Genomic DNA, 23,883 nt, shown 5'->3' with positions numbered 1-23,883 from the left:
TTCAGACTGGAGTCTTTGGTATCAAACAGATAAAGAGAAAGATTGCCATATGCTGCGACATCAAAAAAATGGATTTTGTATCATGAGGAAAAGAAAAAAATTAAAAGAGAATAGGTAGAATCAAAGGCACAAAGAGCACTTTTAAGAAAAACAAGAAAAATCACAAAAAGCTGCATTAAAACCAAAAAAGATTAAAAAGGTTAGTTTACATTCAGAAAGTGAAGAAAAAGAAAAGTAATAAAAAGAAAGAGAGAATTTATTGTTGCTGCTTTGCTTGGAATACAAAAACTTAAAGTCTCTTACTTGATTTCGGGACTATGCTTGTACACGTCCATTTTTTGTTTTTATTCTAATGTATCAAAACTTAATATAGGGTATCTCAAACGTGAGATATGATGTCATCAATTAATTTTTTATGACTACGATTAGAGGGTTTAGGAAGTTACACGTGCATGCCAAATTTCAATGTTTTACTCCTGGCCTTTTAAAAGATATCTAACAAACATTATTTAATTAAAAAAATGAATTCAATTCAATAGTGTTTCTTTGATGAGTATTCAAAATACTCTATGAATATGTTCAATAAAAAATAGTTAATTACTGCAGTATATTATGGTCAAGTATTAGCATTAATTGGTCAATCACTAGATATTTTTTTTGGACATTTAAACGTATTTTTTTTCAAACGTTATATAAATGAAGAAATTTTCACTATGCGTTTTAAAACGATACGTCTATGGAAATGGAAATGGAATATACGTAAATGGAAAGGAAGGTAAAACGGTTCGCAGCATCAATAGGATAGATCTGTTTGAAACATCCAAGTTTGCAAGCTATCGGGGCCTCATACAGTGTATACATTACCGTAATTAATAAATTAACCGGATACGTGAACAGACACCATTTCCCTTTAGCTTTACGACTTTTCAGTCGGATAAAATGTTTCAGATATTAAACCCATTATTTGCTAATGCGAATCGTTTAACAGAAGAGAATTAAAAACACGAGAGGTACATGAGTGAAAGATTAAGCCGCTGCAGTAGCTCTCCTCTTTATGGCAGGGAATTTTTCATTTTGCCACCACATAATAACAAATTTTCACTGCGTTTTTAATAATAACGTGAAGCACTGCCCTTTTTATTTCTTTGTTTTTTAAGTACCTATGGGACTGCTTTATTTATCAAGGGAGGGATATATCGTTATTGAATTTTTTGTTTGTGCAGGTTTTCTGCTGTGAAAATACATTCATAATTGAAGTGCCTAATTAAAGATGATGAAATCATATTTTTTCTTACTCTCCCTTTATAATGAGTGTCATGAAGATACAATGTAATAAAAATTCTCTCTTTTGCAGTTTTTCTTTAAACGTTCCGAACACTTAAATACAGCAGACCATATACTGTATATGAATTAGTCTGCTGTATTTAAGCTTTTAGAACGTTTAGAGAAAAACTGTATTTTAATAGTATTAGGTTTAAAAAAAAAAGATTGTTTTATTTTTGTTTGTTAAAAATTCGCGATTTTTTATATCCTAGTTTTTTTATTTATGGGTGTGCGTTATTTATTAGTGAGGATATATGGTTATTGAATTTTTGTTTGTACGAGTAAAATTATCAAAATTACCAAATATTCAGTTTTTCCTGTTTGTTTGGATGTAAAGAAGTGAATATTTTTAATAAACTATTTTTAAAATAAAATAAAATCCGAAAATTAATTGATGGTAATTTGAATTTTTCGCCAAATTATGATTGGGTGGCTTACTCTTTACCTAACCACAAATTACGAAATTATATTTTATTTACAGTAAGTGCAACAAGGATGGGTATACGTTTGTTGTTTATTTATTAATTCCTGAAGTTAAATTGTATTTTAATGGTGATTAAAATAAAAATACAAGAGATTCCATGTTAGTTTTTCAAAAACTCGTGATATTAAAAGGCTCATATTTGTTTTTCCAAATTTTACATCAAATATTAAAAATCTTACAATTTTTCCCCAACTTAAGCCTATAATCCTCCAGATTTTTACTAACAAAAAAAATGTTATTGACAAAAGATTTTTATCGCTTACAAACAAGCAATAATTGGCGGTTAATAATTATTTAAACAATAAACAATGAAACCGACTTAAAGCAACAGATTTTATCTATTAAACGTGTTTGAGTTAATCCAAAAAGCAAGCAAGGTCCGGAAAATACAATTAATTTTATGCAAAAATAAGCAAAAGGCTGAATCAAAGTTGCTTTACCTAATATCTAAGGCAAGGGTCGTGGTAAAACATTTATTAATCCATAGGCTTACATATGTAAGCAAGACCGGCCTCTGAACGTTCAACATCAATCGGTGGGATTCGTTTGAAATGTAGAAATTCCTATATACATATAGTCATTCCATACTGTTTATATACAGCCACTCTAATTAATAAATGGCGGCCCTGGCACATAAGATGATTAAAGCTATCAGTGTGTTTGCTAGCTTGGGCTATCTATCTGTGGCGCTAGATGTTTGATAATAACCCATCCCGGCAATTTGTGTTTAGATGTTTGTGTAAAACTTCTGTGCGAGCTTCAGGCTCACCGGAAACTAGTAAACGCCTTTAAAAACCCCTTCAATTCACACATAATAAATTAAATTATGACGTGCCTTTGATCATTTTACCAGGGTTAACCTTTTTTTTATTTAAGACTCAAAAAGGAAGGAAAAACTAAATCACCACGTTGAAAAGGGGCATAAGAAGATAAAATAAACGAATACCGTTGCATAATTCGTTCATTATTCACTTGATCTCTTTTTATCATTTCGTATGAATGTTCGCTGTAAATTGATATAAAAGCGTTAGATAAGCTCAATAAATATGATGGGTTAACTATTTTATGATTTATACCAGGAATTTAATTTGGTTAATTTAAATAAGTTGTTTAAGTACCATATAAACGGACATATCATGTGTATTTCATAAAATATCAGGACATAACTTTTCAGTTAAAAAGTAACTCTTTTAAAACAATATTGAGAAAAGCGTGGCATATTTGTCAAAATACGCAGAGAAGAATCATTGTCTATTTTATACTCTATAATCTATAAAAGTACTCTATCTGTTTAAGTCTATTTTAAATCAAAATTCAAATTTATAACCGTTGACCTGCGTGCACCGCAACTATAACTCCATAAGAACATGAATTAAAGCAAAAAAAAAACATATTTTGACCGAAAGAATATTTAGTAATATTTTTTAAATATTTAAGAATAAAAAACCGAAGTGCTGCCTTTTTACTCTCTTAAATGCGCAGAACTCTAGTTTCAGTCACATTTGAAATTTATTACCGTTATTCTCTTAAAGCACGCCTTATTTCTTATTGCACATATAATAACGCGATTTTTAAATTGTTAGAACAGTATCTGAGTATTCGCCTAAATAGTGATAGACTATTGATGTTTTTGAAACTTTTATCAAAAAAAGCAATAATAATTTTTTTTTGTAATTATAGGCCGAATCAATCATCTTTACGCTCGTAACATATTTCCTTAAACAATGGAATTTAATTGTGTAAATAAAAACCATAAAATGTTTATTTTCTTAAATGCGCACAACACTATTTTAAGTCACATTTGAATTTTATTACCGTTGGGCTCTTAAAGTTGAGCGCGCCTTATTTGGTCCTACATACATAATTAAAGCGACAGGGTCATATTTTTATATTAATATTAAAAAAATATTGTGGATGTTTTTGGTATATCGGTAGTTGACTCTACATTCCTCAAGTGTATTCCACAATGTATTTAGCTCTATTTTATCGAAGGCTTTGTGGAAGTCCACGAATATCATTAATAAATCGCCGTTGCATTAAAGCGTTCTTTCTATAAGTATTTTGACGCTTTGTAGGTGGTCATTTATTCCAAATTCACGATCAAAGCATGTGTGTTCCACAGGTTAATAGAAATCTCGTTTATGTTCGAGTAAGCAGTTTGTAAAGGTGATTCAAGAGACCTATAGGTCGGTAGTTCTGCTGTATCTCATTTTTTGTGAAGCAGGATTACAGTGGAATTATGTCAATTTTTGGGGACTTTACTATTCAATAGACATATTCAAAATAATTTTAGAAAATATTCAAAAACAATTTTTGTAGTGCTCAATGGGGTCTCTAATTTTCATTATAACAATATATCTCCTAAAACCAACGAAACTCACGATATCTCAAATTTAATTTTTCCAGAAGTTATATACTCTACAAAAAAAATTAACAAAAACCATTTTTTTAGAACTCAACATGATCTACAATTCCTATTTTAACCATGCATCCATAAAATAAGTAGAACTCGAGATATTTAGAATTATTTTTTTTTAAGAAGCTGTATGTCAAAAACTACATCCTCTACAAAAAAATTAATAGAAGCAATTTTTGTAGAGCTCCCTAAGATATATTCCTATTACAAATATTTACCTCTAGAATAAGTAGAACTTAAGATATTTAGAATTTAATTAAGATATTAAGAAGATCCTCAGCAACTGGATACAAACAGCACAAAATCGATTGGAATGGAAAATTATTGGGGAGGCCTCTGTTCAACAATGGATATGATGATGGTGATGATAAAAAAATAGTGAGAAAAAATATCTGCGCATTCTGTTAAATAGTGACAGGCCACTGAAATTTTTGGCCCTTTGGCAAAATAAACGAAAATAATTTTTTTTTAATCCTACAGGCCTAATCAATATTCTCTATAAAAAAATGAATGCTTATTCTCTTAAATGCGCAGAACTCTATTTTGAGTCACAATTCAAATTTATATTACCGTTAAGACTTGATAGATGCAGGCAATAAAGCGATTTTATGCAAATTGTGTCTATTCTTTAAAATTAATAAAAAAAAATATTTATGTGCCATAAAGCAACTATTTAAGTATATTTCAATAAATACCTTGAACAATGCCTATATTTTACGTTTTATTAAATAAAATGGAATAAACGCATTAGTGTATAAATATTATATTCGAAGTAAAAATATTGAAAGTGCCTTTCCGGAATCCGCTTTTAACGATTTGCGTTTGCATATTGTGCTCTTTTCATGCCAATTGTGCATCCGACAAATTTCCAGCTTTTAAGAAAATGAATTCGGCAAACCGTTTGATTTGTTTACTTCTTGTTTTGCTACATAATTTGATTAAGGGCAGCCAGGCACAGGTTCACTCGCGGCAATTCACGTTTCCGATAGTCGAGTAACTAACAATTAATTAAAAATTCCACTCGATGCATCTGGGCGCGATGCTCGGTTTTCAAAAAATAATTTTTACATAAAAGCGTAATATCGTTAATAATCTTGATAATGGCGCGACATATATTTACGTCAGCGAATACTAAGAGGCCAATGGGGCCAAAGGAATCTTCTTTAAATAACGAGGTGACTTGCAGGGGTCGAGCGGTGTAACAAACACTTAGATTTTTTTTTTATCGAGCATGAGAAACAGATTTCGGAGAAAACATTTTAAGCATATCCCGGAATGGAGCAGGGGAGAACAATATTTGATTGATGAGTGTTAAGGATATTCGGTGGCTGACAGACAACGGTATGTTCCAGAGTCGAAAAGTTAGTTTTAAATATACGAACATGATCAGTTTAATAAACTTTCAGAGTTGCAACTGTTCATTTGGTAATGTAGGTTTCAAGGAAATTTCTAACATTTTTGGCTCTTTTATATGAACTTATGTTTTATGTAGTAACAGAGCAGTTTTTTTTTACGTAATACACTGGCACAAAAAGGTCTCTATGGTACTCGAGTATCACGAGTAGCGAGTCTCGTATCTATAATTGGTCTAGTCACGCCAAAAAAATAATTTTGCCAACATTTCCAGAATATTTCGATAAGGTGAGATGCGGTAGAAATTTAAAAATGGCACTTTTGACCTCCAAATCGATATAAATGCCCCTCAGAGAACCAGAATTCATGAACGATCGCTATGAAATAATAATTCATGTCTGTAATTGGTCTAGTCACGTCCAAAAAATAATTTTTCTAAAAGATCCAGAATGTTCCTATAAGGTGAGATGCGGCAGAAAGTCAAAAAAGGGTCTTTTGACCCTCAAATCGGTATAAATGTCACTCAGAGAATCAGAATTCATAAACGATCGCTGTGAAATGAAGTCTCTTGTTAGTGATTGGTCTAGTCACGTCCAAAAAATAATTTTTCTAAAGGATCCAGAGTGTATTTATAATGTGAGATGCGGTAGAAATTTAAAAAAGGCACTTTTGACCTCCAAATCGGTATAAATGCCCCTCAGAGAATCAGAATTCATGGACGATCGCTATGAAATGATGGTTCATGTCTGTGATTGGTCTAGTTACGACTAAAAAATAATTTTTTCAAAAGATCCTTAGTGTTTCTAGAAGGTGAGATGCGGTTAGAAGTCAAAAAAGACACTTTTGACCTCCAAATCGGTATAAATGTCACTCAGAGAACCAGAATTCATGAACGATCGCTATGAAATGATGTCTCTTGTTAGTAATCGGTCTACTCGCGTCCAAAAAATTATTTTTCTAAAAGATTTAGAGTGTATCTATAAGGTGAGATGCGGTAGAAATTCAAAAAAGGCACTTTTGATCCTCAAATCGGTATAAATGTCACTCAGAGAACCAGAATTCATGAACGATCGCTATAAAATTATGTCTCTTGTTAGTAATTGATCTAGTCACGTCTAAAAAATAATTTTTCTAAAGGATTCAGAATGTATATATAAGGTGAGATGCGGTAGAAATTTAAAAAAGGCACTTTTGACCTCCAAATCGGTTTAAATGCCCCTCAGAGAACCAGAATTCATAAACGATCGCTATGAAATGATGGTTCATGTCTGTAATTGGTCTAGTTACGACTAAAAAATCATTTTTTTAAAAGATCCTTAGTGTTTCTAGAAGGTGAGATACGGTAGAAATTCAAAAAAGGAACTGTTAACCCCCAATTCGGTATAAACGGCACTCAGACATCCAAAGTACATAAGCAATCACTATGCAATTAAGGTTCATGTCTGTAATTGGTCTAGTCACGTCCAAAAAATAATTTTTCCAGAAGATCCAGAACGTTTCTATAAGGTGAGATGCGGTTAGAAGTCAAAAAAGGCACATTTGACCCCCAAATCGGTATAAATGTCACTCAGAGAACCAGAATTGATGGACGATCGCTATGAAATGATGCCTCATATCTGGAATTAGTCTAGTCACGTCTAAAAAATTATTTTTTTACAAGATCTAAAATGCTTTAATAAGGTGAGATGGGGTAGAAAGTCAAAAAAGGTACTTTTATCCTCAAATCGGTATAAATGTCACTCAGAGAACCAGAATTCATCGACGATCGCTATGAAATAATGGTTCATGTCTGTAATTGGTCTAGTCACGTCCAAAAAATAACTTTTCTAAAAGATCTAGAACGTTTCTATAAGGTGAGATGCGGTTAGAAGTCAAAAAAGGCACTTTTGACCTCCAAATCGGTATAAATGTCACTCAGAGAACCAGAATTCATGAACGATCGCTATGAAATGATGTCTCTTGTTAGTAATTGGTCTGGTCACGTCCAAAAAATAATTTTTCAAAAAAATCCAGAGTGTATGTCTTAGGTGAGATGCGGTAGAAATTAAAAAAAGGCACTTTTGATCTCCAAATCGGCATAAATCTCGCTCAGAGAACCAGTATTCATCGACGATCGCTATGAAATGATGCGTCATATCTGTAATTGGTCCAGTTACGTCCAAAAAATATTTTTTCCAAAAGATCCCGATTGTTTCTAGACGGTGAGATGCGGTAGAAAGTCAAAAAGGCACTTTTGACCTCCAAATCGGTATAAATGTCGCTCACAGATTCACAATTTATGAACGATCGCTATGAAATGATGTCTCTTATCTGTAATTAGTCTAATCACGTATAAAAAATATTTTTTCCCAAAGACCCGAAGTGTTTCTATAGGGTGAGATGCGGTAGAAAGTGAAAAAAGGTACTTTTGACACCCACATCGGTATAAATGTCACTCAGAGATCCACAATTCATGAACCATCGCTATGAAATGATGTCTCATGTCTGCAATTGGTCTAGTCACATGCAAAAAAAAAATCGTTATTCGTTGATGTACAATATAAAGCATATGCACATGAGATTTACATGCCATACTAAGATATTGCTTTGAAATTAGCTTAGGCCAACAGATCACCAGTAGACTTGTGTTTTAGAAAACCGTATTGACGGTCGCTTATGTACTCCAGGTATTTCAAAATTTGATTGACAAGTTTGTCCATTACCTTAACGATTACATAAGTCAAAGAATTTGGTTACTCAATGTCCTTGAAATGGAGAACACACTTGAAGAAAAAGAAGAAGATGAAGTAGAAATAGAAGAGGTACTGGAAGTAGAAGAAGGAGGAAATGAAGAAACAGAGTAACATTTAACTTTAAAAATGATGCATGCAGTAATACAGAAATACTTAAAGCAAAAGAAAAGTATTTGTTACAGACATTTCATACCCAGTCATCAACAAAGATTTTAACAAAATAATTCTTATTATAATTAAGTTACATAAATTACATGAACAAATTACAATTCCAAAATAAAACGAAAAAAAATTATAGTCTACTCATCAATTAATCACATTGGTTGAATACTAACGGTATTTTACTTATCTCATACTACTTGATTGATCTATTTCTTAATCTATAGTCTTATTAATATAAATATTATTTTAATTTTTCAAAAATTCAATAACTTTTATTTTAATCAAATTAATAGAATCTTCTTATTTAATTTAAAAATAAAATTTATTTATATAATAAATTTTTTATCACTCGCAGGATTACCACCATTTTTAGGCTTTATTCCTAAATGGCTAATTATTAATTTTCTTATTTTAAATAATTTTTACATAATAATTTTAATTCTCTTTACCCTTTTAGCCATATACATATATTTTCGATTAACTTTTTCTACATTTTCTTTATTTTATAAAAAATCTATTTTGTCAACTAATCATTTAATTTTATTAGACTAATAGGCGAAATAATCCAAATTTTGCCTTTTAACATGATTTAAAAATTTAATTTATCCTTAAATTTGCAATTTAATTTTGTTTTAGACTAAATTAGTTTGGTAAAAGAAATTACTTCCGGTAATAAATTTACAATTTATCTAAAGCTATAAATTTTATTTTAACAGTCTTAAATATAAAACCCTCAAGAATAAGAATAAAATAAATACCTTTATTTGTATGAGCCGTAAAAATTACCTCTATTTTATTATGAATTTTTTCCCAGTTTTAGCAGGGGCTATCACTATACTATTATCTAACCGTAATATGAATACATCATTTTTTGAACACTTTTTGTTTTAATTAAAATATGTACAAAACCTTTACACTTATAAATAAATAAACAAACAAAAAACAATAACTTCTTTACATAATAAATAAATTCCTAATTAACCACCTAAAGAAATTGTTTAGTCAACGTTACCAAGTTGCTTATTTATCGACTGCTTCACCGGCTTATCCCTGAAATAATCATACGCCTTATAAATTAAATCAGGACCCATGTTAGGAGATCCAAACATAATGGGTAAGTCATCATAAGTGCCATTCCAAAGTAATCTGAGATCGCGATAAGCCAAAGTGTAGTAAGCAAAATCAACATGTTTCACTCCGCCTTTTTTGCCGGCAATCCCATAAACAAACGCATCATCGATATATAAATACTTTAATTTTTGTGCTTCTCTGTATAATTTGAAGCAGATATCTGGAGTGAATACGGCATACCATCCAGAGCAGTAGCTGGGGAAGAATTTATCTGGAAAATCTTGTTCTGGAACATACCACTTGGAGGTTGGATCCCTTAGGGCTGGAGAGCCACTCATGTCATTGCATAAAAACAAATTTTCTGCTCCATAAGGTGAAACATCATGCCTTAAGAAGTTTCTTAAAAATGGCATATTTACAAATGAGTCGTCATCAGCTTTTAGTATGTAAGAGGCCTCTGGACAGTAGTAAATGGCGTACTTAAGACTCATTACTGCTTTATAAGTCATGTTTGTATAAGCATCTATGAAGTTTCCTTGCACAATATCTTTGTGAATGCTACTTTCTTCTTGCACAGCTCTCTCAACGCCTTCATCACTAGATATTCCTAACATAAATAATACTTTGGTATCTTTGGCTGCGTAACCCCAAGTTTTCCTGATGGCTTCACGTTTCTTTCCATTTTTAGGTGCCGAAGGCACTAGAACCAACAGCAGAACATCTGCTTCCTTGCAAACTGATTCATTAACGTTAGTAAACGAGAAGTTTGTGAGATTAACCAGTTTAGTAAAGTCATTAGATTCGAGTTCTTCAAATGGGAAACTGTGTTTGAACGGTTTGATTTTAATGCGATGATTCTCGTGTGGTCTCTGGTACAAGCTTATGCATTCCATGGTTTTTGGTATGGTTGTTAGGCGATACACAGTCAAGTAGATTAGTATGGTTGAAATGAGGAGCGATATTCCTAGTAAGTTTGATTTTTCTTTTATTCCTAAAATAGAAAAAAAAATATTTGTTTAGATTTATTAGACTAGATTCTTTTAATTGTTCATTGCATGATAGCCATGATTTAACCCCAAAAGTTGTTTCTAAAATTTGAAAATTGCAACTTTTTTTTATTACAGTGAAAATAATAGTGAAATACCTCTTTCAGAGCAAGTCTGCCATAAGCAAAACCTCATTTTCTGGTGCAGGATTATAAAAAAAAGTGACACTTTGACAAATTTTAATGAAACTAAATACGGTTAAAAAGTGGGTTTCTTTAAAAAACAATTTTATTCGTTAATTAATGTCATTCGTCAATATTAACTTAATTATTATTTGATTTATGCGCTTTAATTACCCATTGTTTCGGATCAAACAAATATACCTATTACACATGTGTATACAGCAATGTATGTATTTGGAAATAACAAAGCGGCATTGCAAAATACTAATACATTTATATATATTTATTTATTCATTTATATTATTTAATAAAATAATAAACAGGATGTTGTTTTAATTAAAATTAAATTTAAGTATTAAATTAGGTATGAACTTAATGTCGAATATTTAGGAAAATTCAAACATTCATAATTTTATTAAAATATTTCCAAAACACGTTTTTCAGTAAAAATCTCTTTTTTTTAATTAAATTAGATCCATTGACTTGCCACTATAAGAACTAATATATAAGCTCACGTAATTTTTTGATATAAATTGAACTTGATTTTAATTATTTATGAATTTTGAAAATCCGATTTTTGCTTAGAAATCTATGGTAAAAAATATATTTCTTACACTAAAACAGTTGAATTGACTCACAGTCTTTCAGTTTTCATCTATTTACATATTTTAAATGCAAGTTTAGTTGAATTAAATATTCAATTTTAAGAATCACTAAAGTTTCCTAATCCTTCATGAGACCTTGTTATAAGATATCCCAGGAATGTTTAGGTCAAATATTTAATTATTTTTAATAATTATATAAACAGACAATGATAAGTTTCTTAATCTAAACACATTTAAAATTACCACCTAAAAACCAATATTGAAACTAATAATACTATGTTTGTTAAATAAAAAAGGATGTCTAAAAAGCAATAGCCCAGTTAAAAATGAATCGATTTCTAATATTGAAACATCTTGAATGTTATATTTGATGCTCATAAAAAAATCATTTTTGACATTAAAATTTTTGAAAAATAAATATACCGTTTTAATATCCATACCTGAAAATCGCATATTACTTTTACACTTGTCGAGTCAAAATACCTTAATCCACACGAGCTCGAGACCGACTAAATTAAAAAACATTAAATTTCAAATGACATATTTTTTATCAAAGGTAAACGATAGCAAAGAGATTAAGATTAAATCTGTCGGCTACAGATAAAACACATTTGGTGAATAACGAAAACAATAATTGTTTGTATTTTGGTAGTTATTAACTAAGCAACTTCTTGTTTTAATTTTAGCTTATACTGTGGTCTAAAGATTAAATATGACATTTCTCAGTATCATTCTACAAGGGTTTTTTTTAAACATGACCAAAAACAGAATATAGTCACGTAATAAATATAACACGATATGCACGTTCACCTTCCAATCACAGTCATTTAAAAGAAAATGTTAATGCTTATTTTTTTAAAAATTAAAATGCCTTAAAAAAGTTTAATTATGTTTATACATATATTGGGTGTCCTAATTTTAAATTGGTCTTGATTTCAATTTTTTATGAAGATAAAATTCAATTTCTGCCCAGACATCTTAGGTAAAAGAAAAAATTATATCCTAGTTTTATTTACAAAAATCTCATGTACAGAGTGTTCCTTAAGAAAAAGCAATGGCGTAGTATTTTTTTCACTAAAAATATTTAATAGAAGATCTGTAGGGATGCCACTGGCAGAGAAAAAAATTTTTTTTTGCACATCAAAAATGCGTCTTGATGCATAGAGTACATGTACGGAATTATACGTATAAAAATGTCTATAATATTGTTAAAAAACTGATATTTTTAAAAAAAATTTAACACCCTGTATCTCAAAAGTTAAGACGTTTAGGACATATGTTCATAGCAACTTTTTTTCTTAAAATGGGTCCAGGAATCACCCCCTTAAATATTAGTACGTCTTTAAGGAACACCCACATGTATAACTCGCGTAATTTTTAATTAGACTTCTGTGGTATGGGTGGTCTGGTAAACATAATTTTCATGTAAATTGGACTTGAATTAAATTTTTTACAAATTTTCAAAGTTAATAAAAAAATCTAAATATTATAATTTTTTTTATATCTAGGCAGGTATCATTTCCCTATTATAATGAAAATTAATGTAGCATGTAGAACAGACAATTGGTTTTTTCTCCCAAAAGCGCTCTGCAACTTTAAATTAATATATGTATGCACGTGTATACAGCTGTAAAGCATAGAACAAATGTTTTGTCAAGCGAAGATTGCTTTGGTTAAATAAAAGTTGGATACATTTAAAAAAAATTTCACAGTTTTTAATGCTGAAAAAAATACAACGTATTTTACTCACTTAAAACGACCATTGTTGAGCAGAAGAAAACTGATGCACGCAAATATTTTCGGTTTAAATAAACTAATTTGAAACCACAGTAAACTGCTTTCTGTTAAATATATTCCTAGGCTCATTACATGCGATATCACCAATATTTACATATTATCTCTCAAGTAAAATTCATTTTGCTTGAGAGATATTAAATGGGTATATTTTCAGTTTAAGGTAACTTTTTTTGCAGTTTTAAATTAATTACAAAAAACTGCCACGGATTTAGTTTTACAGCAAATGGGTTTCTTCATATAACTAAGAACCCTTTAAATGCCTGGAATATTTCTTTATTTAATAGATTTTCCTGGTCTGCCTGAATAAAGGAGTGCCTGGAATAAATTTCTATATTACTCTCAATAATTCTTTAAAAATTATTATTCAAATTCAAATTCAAATTCAAAACGTTTATTTGCCAATATCAAAAATTACAAAACAGTTGTACTTATGATGTAAGTGAAGTTAGCAAATAGGAATGCATCTCGATTATAAAAACCGTTTCTCAAAAGCACCTCTGCAAGAGGCACTTTTAAGTGATACATCCTCAAGAAAAAGCAACAAAAAAGGAAACAAAATAATAAGAAATCTAAAAAAAAACTCTACTAATATTTCTTCGATACTTTTTGACAGTGAGAGCTTGAAAAAAATTTAAAAAAAATACAATTTATTTATATTTATGTACACAGGGCAGGGGTAGGCAGCGACTGAATCAGGGAAGCGCAGGAGAGGAAACACATCCAATATATATGAATATAAATAATATGATACAGGTATATCTTGTTAAATGCGAAACGAAAATGTAAGTGAGGACTCGACCCAGTACAGCTACATGAATATGACACAACCTGAATGAAAAGAGACTGGAAAAAAGTTATATTGACATTCATTTCAATACATATTTAATTATTAGGCATCATACTGTGACTGCATAAGCATATTTCTTATGTATTAATGAGGCAAAAAAAAAGACGTAAAGTTGACGTAACATTTTTTTTCTATTGATTTGAGGAAGTTTGTTACTCCACTATTAGTTTCTCTTTAAATATTTTTCTCAGTTATTACCTAAATCTGAATGAGACAACATTAGTCTTTAAACTAAAATTAATTGTGCGCCATTTTGACCAAAAAAGTAAAAAAAAATTAAAGGTAAAAAGACGGGGAAAATCCAATAAAAAAGGAAAAAATATATTACTCCTTAAATTTGAGGAAAAACAAAAAAATACTATGCGTTTTAAATAGCCAGTAACCTCACCTATTCACCATTTCCGTTTGGCTACTCACCTTCCAAACACCCTGTATTTGGCTAAAATCAATCTTCTAATAAAATATGAGTTTTTGCTTTATGAGCATTCTTGATGAACCAACTTGTTCACTTTCATAAAGCACCCAAAATAACTACTGTATAACTAGGATAGTTGAGAGAAAATATCACTGAAAATAATAATAAATCTATATTAGGTATTAGCAATAGTGTCTATAATTTAATAGGTCCATAAAGTAAATTGGTTTATTTGCAAATATTTATTAGCAGACAAGCTGAAATAATGATGATGCCCGTTTCATTTTAAACGATAACAAAAGCCCGCAGTAGAGTCCTAGGAGGAAGCAGTTCTTTCTAATAGAGCAATTTATAGATAAAATGCTATCCTGAAAGATAAGCTAGGAAACTCAGAGTGCGCTTTTGAAAAACGAGTGATAAATGAATGGATTCTCTCAATTGGAGCTACTGATCAGACTAGAAACTCATTTAAGAACCACTACTGGTGTTCATAAAGAATTTCCTCGCTGAAAAAAAAAGATTTGAACGAATTTCATTCACAGCTATCAGAGGAATTTGGAAATCCTAATTAGTAATTTTGGTTTTACGTTGGACCTAGGTATAGGAGCTTGGGCTTGTTTCATTCTTCTTTCAAGAATATTAGGAATTTTCTTGCAGAATATACATGCTTTTTATTTTTTTACTCAAAACCGGTGCATCGTTTGAGCAAAAGGCATTAAAGCAAATTTACTTCAAATTAAAAGAGGATTTAAGAAATAATTTTTGTGTTTAGAAAAAGCAGTGGCACACCAATTTTTCTTTGAGAAAATTCAATTAAAAATCTTTCCCGAAAATCACTAAAAACAAATTTAAAAAAATCTTCTAGATCCAAAAATGCCTTTTGTTACTCCAAAGTTGTGCATTAAATTTCATAAAAATATTTCAAGTAATAAAATAGTTAGGACTAAAAAAAATATTCTCCTTAACATCCTGTATTTCGAAAACAAAGCGTTTCTTGATATATGCAAAAAATGCGCGCTTGAAGTTTGGACACAACAATTTGGAACACCCTATATATTTTCTTGTTTATAATCAATATTGTGATATAAAGAAGATAAATAATTGACATACAGAAACACATACAGGTTCCAAGGCGTGATACCCGTTCCTTGAGAATATTAGCCAGAACTATTTACATACATAGGAACACTTTTGACTATTATCAACATTTGTTAATTCTGTAAATATTGTCACTGTAAGTTCAATAAAAACTCTTCATGATAACTTATACTGACATGAAAGATTTATCAAGACTGCAACATTATCTCAAGTACAGAATTTACCTAATTGATAATGAAATTAAGAAGCATCATTAATAATTTATGACTCAAGGAAAACTAGGGTAATAAAAAACTTGAGAATAAGAAATTGTACGCTTTTCTCGCTTTTAGCGTAGTCTAAAATTCTGCACCGTTTTCTGACTCTGTCCTATTTATTATTAATTTGTTGGCACTATTTCGATTAATACTTTAAACGCTTTTTTTAATTTGGTTGTCTAATCTACTATTAATGTCAACAACCTAATAGATTGGGTTTGTAAATAAAATATAATACTCTTAATAGTTTAATAGGCCAATAATCGATAAAAATGTATGTAAATAAAAATGAAAGATTTTCTCGACACGTGTTTTGTTAATTATGTAAGCACTCTCCGAAGAATCTAAACTGTGATTTTCATATAGGCGAGTGATATATCTTAAAAAGTCGGACGCCAATGAACGTAACATTCTGGCACACTTTGTAATGTGTTTGAAATACGTGCCGTAGGAAATGTATTTGCAGACAGAAGTTGGAATCTTGTGTTAACACGAAAAGGAAATGTTCAAACATCCCAAGATTGGTGGCAGCTATTTTATCTGTTAAAAGTAGCATTCGACATAGGTTTGACCAGCACTCTCCCCGTGCTTTTTATATTACCTTTTCTATTCGGTACAACGTCTTAAAAGGAAAGTGTATTGACTGCGAAAAGTGACACGGAAAATTCATTATTTCACGTAATAAAAATTACGATTAACTCGATAAAAAAACGAAAAGTAGAAAAAAAAAACTCTTTTATAAATTAAAAACCGCGCCGCTACCGAAAAGCAAGAAGAGTCTTTTCGTCAGTAGCTTTTAACTTAAACGAATAAATATTTGTGAAACGAATTATCAAGGTTTTCATTTTTCATCCCCTGTTCTGGGTTAGTTATATCGTTTCGTTCCCCCCCCGATCTTAAAATTTTCGGATAGGAGTAGGGTTATTTGAAAAAGTGTAGGAGACGAAAAATCTATTTTTTAATTAAAAAAGATTGCCGCATTAAGTTAAAATAATTTATCTTCTCCGCCCGTTGTTCTTTGCTGAAACGTTGACTAATGTTTAATTTAAAAGGTCGACGTTTTGAGTCCATAAAAAGCCCTAAAAAAGACCATTTGATTATCTGATCTTATTCATAGATTAGTTCATAAAAACTAATAAAAATTTAATTGGAGTTTCTGACTATTTTTTTTAGTAGTATCATAAGGAATGGCAATAAAATGATATACAGGGTTGGATCAAAACAAGCCGATTTAAAGCAACTTATCTTAGTTCGAAATTGCTCCAATTCCGACCTACACCACGGTAAAGTGAAAAAATTAATGATATATATTTTTTTAAGTATATGAAAATTTTTTAACGTATTACTTTAAAAATTTGTAGCCGGGGATTTTTTTGGAATGCATACCCTTTCACTGTGGCTATCAGGTGCACCTCTAATGGCTTAAAATATTTAATTAATTAAATTAATATAATTAAATTTTAAATATTTAATTTATTTAATTTTAAACAAAAAAGGCCCTTTTGTTAAAACCCGCTAAAGTGAGCGGTTTTCGCGATAATTTGATTTTTACATGGTATATTCAAATATTTTAAATAAAAAAAATGTAGTTTTATTAAGGCACAAAATTAAATTATTAAATAGGGGTTTTATAAAAATTGATCAAAATGGTCCCCATTTTCACGAATACAAACAATTACACGCCTAAGAAAATTAAAATTAACTCTCTGCATAACTTTTGAATCAGCTCGAAGATTATTTATTTTTTTAATTTATTTATTTATATTACAAATTAAATATAATATTTATATAATTTAGCATAGTATTTTCGTAGCCCTGTAAAATTGCAGCCATTCAGTGCTTTCATTAGAATACAAAACTTCTTAAAAAAAAAAACACGTCAATCTGGATAGACAGATATAGATTAATTTATATTTGACAAAGTTTTGTCATCCATCATCGTATGACACATCATTGAAATGTCTATTCAACAGTGCCAAAAAAATGAAATCGTTTGCCTTACAAGCGAATAGAGAGCTAACATGTCAATAATGAATGTTAATAATGAATATTTTGTCTACAATCGTTTTTAACTTACAATTTACAGATAAGCCACCCAACGATGTATAAAAAAAGTTTATAGACTTATAAACAGTAAAAGTATTTAAAAAATAAACAATTTAATCAGGAATTTATTTTATTAAGTGCTCAAAATATGCCCCGTTATTCGCGAGACAATAATAAAGTCTGTTTTGAAATTGCTCACGAACATCGGCCAATACCTCTACATTCGCGAGTAATTCGATCGTTTAAATAATTAATATTTTCAGATGGGGTTTTGTAAATTTTGCTTTTTAAATACCCCCAATAGGAAAAAATCTAGTGGTGTTAAGTCTGGCGACCGTGCGGGCCATTCAATTGCACCACGCCTGCCAATTACAAATTATTTTTGTTAAGTATCCCAACATCATTTTCAGCCACTTGGTTTTTCAAATATTGGACAGTTGAAGGTTAGAATGTATTTTCGAGGAGTTCTATATATCTAATAAATTTGTTCAAGGTAAATTTTCTTCCAAAAAAAATGCCCCGACGATTTTGTTACTATAAATTCTTGCCCATATATTAATTTTTTCAGGATACTCTTTGTTTTGCAACATTGTTTGAGATTTAAATTAATGTGTGGCACTATGAGGTAACCATTTGACCTACAAAAGTTTAAGTTGATAAAATGTCTTTTATTTCCACACATTTTTGCTTTCTTTTGATGAGATGAGAAGGTGATTAACCAAATTTTGTCAAATATAAAATTAAACGTCCCCTGTATATTTTTTTTCTTTTGTAATGAAAGCAATTCATTACAACAATAAAAAGAAATGACACACATCTTGATGTTGTGAGGCTACATAGTAAAAACAAGTTATTAAATAAATCTGGAAAGACCGCTATGACAATAGCACTATACCACTTACTGGAAATCAAGGAGTGATTTCTTTATATATTTTTAAAATAGACGTAGAAATGTAGTTATTAGTATCAGATTATCTTTTTGTCGTAGATTTACGGTATGAATACCCCTTCTAAATGGCAATTTTTCATAAAGATAACAAGGCGTTTTATATTTTATAATTTTAAGACCTAAACAATATAAACGAAGTTGGTGCCGAATATTCATATTTAGCCAATTAGATCTTCGAATATACGGTGTAATTATAGTTTTTCTATTTAGGTCATACATAAATCTGATACATGAAATTTGCACTTTTTGCACTATGTATTGATCAAAACTATTAAGGCATGAGTGGTAAACTGTAGGTCGGAATTGGCGCAGGTCGGACTAAGCTTTAAATCGGCTTATTTTAATCTCAAGAATATCTGGTGAAATTTCGTAAATACCTTTTGGGGACACTTATACAATTTTCCAAAAATCCAGACTGTAAAAAATTAAGGAAAAAAAAATTGTATAAATGTTCTAAAATAAATGTTTAAAATAGTGTATTTCGTAAACTGTAGCCATCCCCTACATTGAGACTCGACGCATATACACATACTATTGCCTTAGCGCGGATACGCGAGGAAATTAAAACATTTTGCATTCTCTCGGTGTGCGACGCGGGAAAATAATTTGGAACCGGAAATGTTCAATTTTTTACTTAAATTAAATAAAATTGTCACTCTAAAATATAGTCGGGCCACGGTTGGGTTTATTATGCAAAACAACACTAAGGGAAATGAACCGAGCGAATGGAGTTACGTACATATTAAGTATTATGGCGTACACTTAGACGTATAACGTAGGATTAGTTTGCGCATGGTTTTCAACCATTTTTATACCAAGGGAAATCAATTAAAATTGTTGGAAACAATTAATTTTCCGTAGAGGTCTAATCAGTAGACAACATTAATTTTAAATTTGCGTGTTTGCCGCCACTATCTTTTGCGCCGCTCAACATATAGCGTTTAACGGCACTATGGCTACGGTAAGATATATTACATCAGACTTTTCTTCACTGATATATTTTGTGCTAAAATTATATTAAACATTTGCTATTATTATATTTTTTTATTAAAAAAAACGGCTGCCAATATTTATTCAATGATATCAATGCTAATGCCTAGAATATCCAGAAAACGAAGAGGAATTTACTGGCATGATATAACAGAGAGGCTATGCTAAAATATTTCACCAATATTCTGGAAAAAGTCCGATTTTTTAGAAAACATTTGGTACACCGTGGTTCACCGCACGACATCTCGAAGGTTACCGAGAATCTTCCGGAACAGCGAGTATATAAGGAACCGCATCGCTGAGTGAAGTAAAGTTCGGACTATTGGCGCGAAATTTAAATCAGTCATAAATAGACGTAAATGAAAATACAGTAAAAATAATTTGAGTAGTAGTAAGTGATCGTGTTTAGTAGTGTAATTATGTAAATAAAGTGGTTGACTATTAACATGTGGTACCCAAGTTTTATTTCATGAACTGTAGCGTGTTGGCATGTTTTGTTGACTACCAGAAGGCTTTTGATAGAGTAAAACATCGAAAAATAGTAGAAAGGGACATAACCATAATAGTCAAACTTGTACTGGATATTTTAATAGAATAATAGACTGCAGTCAACTACTTGGCTAGATATTAATATTAAAAAAAATAAACTAATAATTATAAGCAAAGACGACATTTATAACTGTCAGCTTATATTCAACTGAAAACTGATAGAATGAATAAGCAATATTACTTATCTCTTTGAAGCAAATGATTAAGTATACAAAATTTACTAATGAGAATTTTTTTAAATAAAATTAGTTTGGAGCCATTGATTTATCCCTATGTTATGGGAAATTCCACAAAAAAAATTCCAAAGCGCAAAAATATTGAAAAAAGATGTTTTACATTTATTGGTTCTAAGGCATCTAACATAATTCTATATGATTTTTAAAATATCATTGAAGAGAAACGTTTTGAATCAAAACTAAGTAAAAAAATCGCCAAATTTTACACGACTTAGTGAAATATACTAAAATTTATGACAAAAGTGTGGGACTTATTAATAAAATTAAAGTTAGATTGAAATAGCCTAAACTCAACCTCTATGAACGTAATTGTAACTTTTTTTCGAACTGTGAAACTGCATCCCGTATTTAGACGTTAATAATATTGTGTTTGTAATGTAGAACTTTTAATTGCAGAAAAATACCCGACCATAAAGGTGTAATGCAAGGAATAATTTTTTTTCCTTTATTTGTAAGTACTTATTTATGATGAATTGTAAAATTTTGCAAATAAATGTGTTAATATTAAAATTATTACTATTATTATTAATACGATTATAATTATTATTAGAATTGAAAAGATCAAGTTTTATTGATTCTTGAAGCCCTTATCGGCTTGTAATTCATTAAATTATCACAACAGAAATCACTAATCATGGGGAAAAGATTAATACGAATTATAAAAAATTATCAATCCGAAAATATTAATATGATTCAAATAGACTCTTATTGGCTTAAAATTGATTTAAGTTATTAATCAAAGTGATTATGTTTTTTATTTGATTCAGAAAATTGTTTTGACAATTATCGGCCTGGAATGTGCTTAAAATTATTGATTTAAATAAGATTATCATTCTTGTGATTTAAAAAGCATCATTACTTTTAAAGCAATGACAATATTGTTGATTCATCCAAACCTTTACTGACCTGATATTGATTCAAATTATCGGCTTAGTATCATTGACTTTATATTTAATAGATTTTCATTAATGATTTATAATTGATTTGAATATCATACCAAGTCAGTGAAATATTTATTTGATATAGATAAAGCTTTATTGGTGAAAAAACTAAATAATTAATTAAAAATCATAATAATTCAAAAAAATTGTTTTAACAGTTATCGGCCTAAGACTTACTAAAAAGTGCTGATTTAAATCAGATTATCATTCTTGTGACTAAAAAATCATCATTAATTCGAAATCAATGAAAATATTGTTGATTCATGCAGAACTTTACTGACCTGAAATTGATTTAAATTATCGTCTTAGTTTACCAGATATTAATTCAATTTTCATTAATTATATTATTGATACCATAATTTGAAATTAATGAAAAAATATTTTTAAGTTATCGTCATAAAAATCACGAATTAAGGGTTTAAAATATATGCCAATCATACAGTCATCAATCTGAAATTAATGAAAATGTCGGTATGATTATGATTCTGATATTGACCCTAAAATTGATTGGAGTTATCGTTTTAGTATCATAACAGTTAATTAAATATTTATTTGACGTAGATAAAACCTATGATTCAGATAAACCGTTATTAATGGAAAAAATTCTATAGTTAGTTAGTAGCCAGTGATTATTGTTTCTTTTAATTCGGAAAGTTGTTTTCATACTTATCGGGGTAAAATTTGCTAAAAACTATTGATGTAGATAAGATTATCATTTATTAAAAATATTATTAATTCATACAGACCTTAATTTTCTTAAAATTGAATTAAATTATCGTCTTAGTACCACATTAAGTTAATGAATTTTTTTTGACATAGACAATTCTCATTAGTCAAAAATTAATTAATCTTACCTAGTTATAGTGATTATGATCTATTTTGATTCATCAAATTATTTTTAATGTATAGAATGTATTTCAAATTATTGATTTAAATCAGATTATGCTGCACAATCCAAAATCAATGCAAATATTGTTGATCCATGCAGACCTTTAATAACCTGGATTTTTTTTAATGATAATAATAATCTTTATTTCGCATAAATAGCTACATATAATTCAACAATTATTCAACAACATATTTAGTCAGCAAGAGTACCATATAACTAAGCAATAAATATATCAAATCAAATCAAATGCGTTTGGTTCAAATTATCGTCCTAGTACTATTGACCTGATATTAATTTGATTTTCATTAATGGCATTACTGATAGTATGATTTCACATTAATGAAAAAATGGTTTATATGAGCTCAAAATAATTGCCAACATCATTCTGAAATTAGTTAAAATATTGTGGATTTATACTGATCTGAAATTGATTTAAATTATCGTCTTAGCACTATTGACATGATATTAATTACATTATTGCTAGAGGGATTATAAATCAATGAATGATTTTTTTTAAACCGTTGATTGTTCATTCAGGTTCATTGTTCATCATATAACATTGCACATTAAGAAACACTGACGTGTTGTCCTATTTGCATGGACACTTACTGAAGCCAAAACCAAGAAATTGGAAGCATTCGAGTTATGGTTAAATCGTAGAATATTGAAAATACCATACACAGACAGAGCTGCAGTTAATAAAGTTAAGATAGCCCACATCCGAAACGGATAGAAACTATAAGAGAAAGAAGTTGCAGCTTACATTTTCATGATGTTTTAATTTTTACTTTAGAGGCTAAATAAAATTAGGTCCAATAAAATAAAAAAAAAAACAAAAAAACAAGCATTTCATTGTAAAGTGACCAAGGGTGAAAGGGGGTGAAGACTAATTTTTTTTTTTAAGAAATATATCTTTCGCATTTACGTTATCTAGCTGCTTGCGACTGTCTTTTATAGCCTGCGAGAGATTTACGAGACAAAGTATAATTCGCATATTACATTCCGGGAGGGACCTATTATCTTGGCGAGTCTTAACCATATACTCCGCTCTCGCTCTTTAATGTATACGATAAATACCTCAAAGGGATGCGGTATAATGCCAGCAGCTGTACACAAAAATATTACTTTGTTTAGTGGAGTGCTTTAATTTTTGTAACACGTTTTCGGCTTCTCAGCTACTTAGCCGACACCTCCAGTGGGACGTCAGTTTTTTTAAATCTTCTTTAGTTAATCTAGCTTTACCAACAGATGTAATATTGTAATTACAAGCGAAGGCTGATTCTTGCCTTTAGAGATAGAGGGAAATAGCAAGAAAATACTATGATATAGAGTGAAGTAGACAGTTTCATTTTTATTCAAGTACTTATGAATGAACAAAAATCCCAAATCCTACCCTAGCTTTCATACACACTTAATAACTTAAAAAAGAGAAAGAAAATAACTTTTTTAATCAAAAAATCGTTCTTCTATAAAATCAAATAAGTGTCTGAACAAGTGTCAAACAGCCACACTGCACTCATCTCGGTTTAATTAATTTAGGAATATCGATTCGGAA

General features: G+C 29.8%; 2 protein-coding genes across 8 annotated transcripts in view; one reads left to right on the top strand and one right to left on the bottom strand.

Annotated features, from left to right (window-relative positions):
* Positions 1-23,883, top strand: part of LOC126748603 (lachesin-like) — a 184,703-nt gene that overhangs the window by 59,803 nt on the left and 101,017 nt on the right. The gene's annotated exons all lie outside the window — the stretch shown is intronic.
* The window catches only part of LOC126748604 (beta-1,3-galactosyltransferase 5-like), a 41,375-nt gene continuing 26,702 nt past the window's right edge, over positions 9,211-23,883 (bottom strand). The window contains exons 1-2 of one of the 4 annotated variants that reach the window (XM_050457958.1): positions 13,065-13,113; positions 9,211-10,532 (exon numbers count right to left, since the gene is read on the bottom strand). In XM_050457958.1, the coding sequence (XP_050313915.1) occupies positions 9,469-10,532; positions 13,065-13,077 (1,077 nt within the window). In that variant the 5' untranslated portion in view covers positions 13,078-13,113 and the 3' untranslated portion in view covers positions 9,211-9,468. Of the gene's footprint in view, positions 10,533-10,685; positions 10,773-11,754; positions 11,963-13,064; positions 13,114-23,883 lie in introns of those variants that run through there. The other 3 variants (XM_050457957.1, XM_050457956.1, XM_050457955.1) reach the window with 3 other exon arrangements.

This window comes from Anthonomus grandis, chromosome 22 (assembly GCF_022605725.1).
Source record: "Anthonomus grandis grandis chromosome 22, icAntGran1.3, whole genome shotgun sequence".
NCBI lineage: Eukaryota > Metazoa > Arthropoda > Insecta > Coleoptera > Curculionidae > Anthonomus > Anthonomus grandis.
This window is presented reverse-complemented; position numbering and strand designations above follow the sequence as displayed.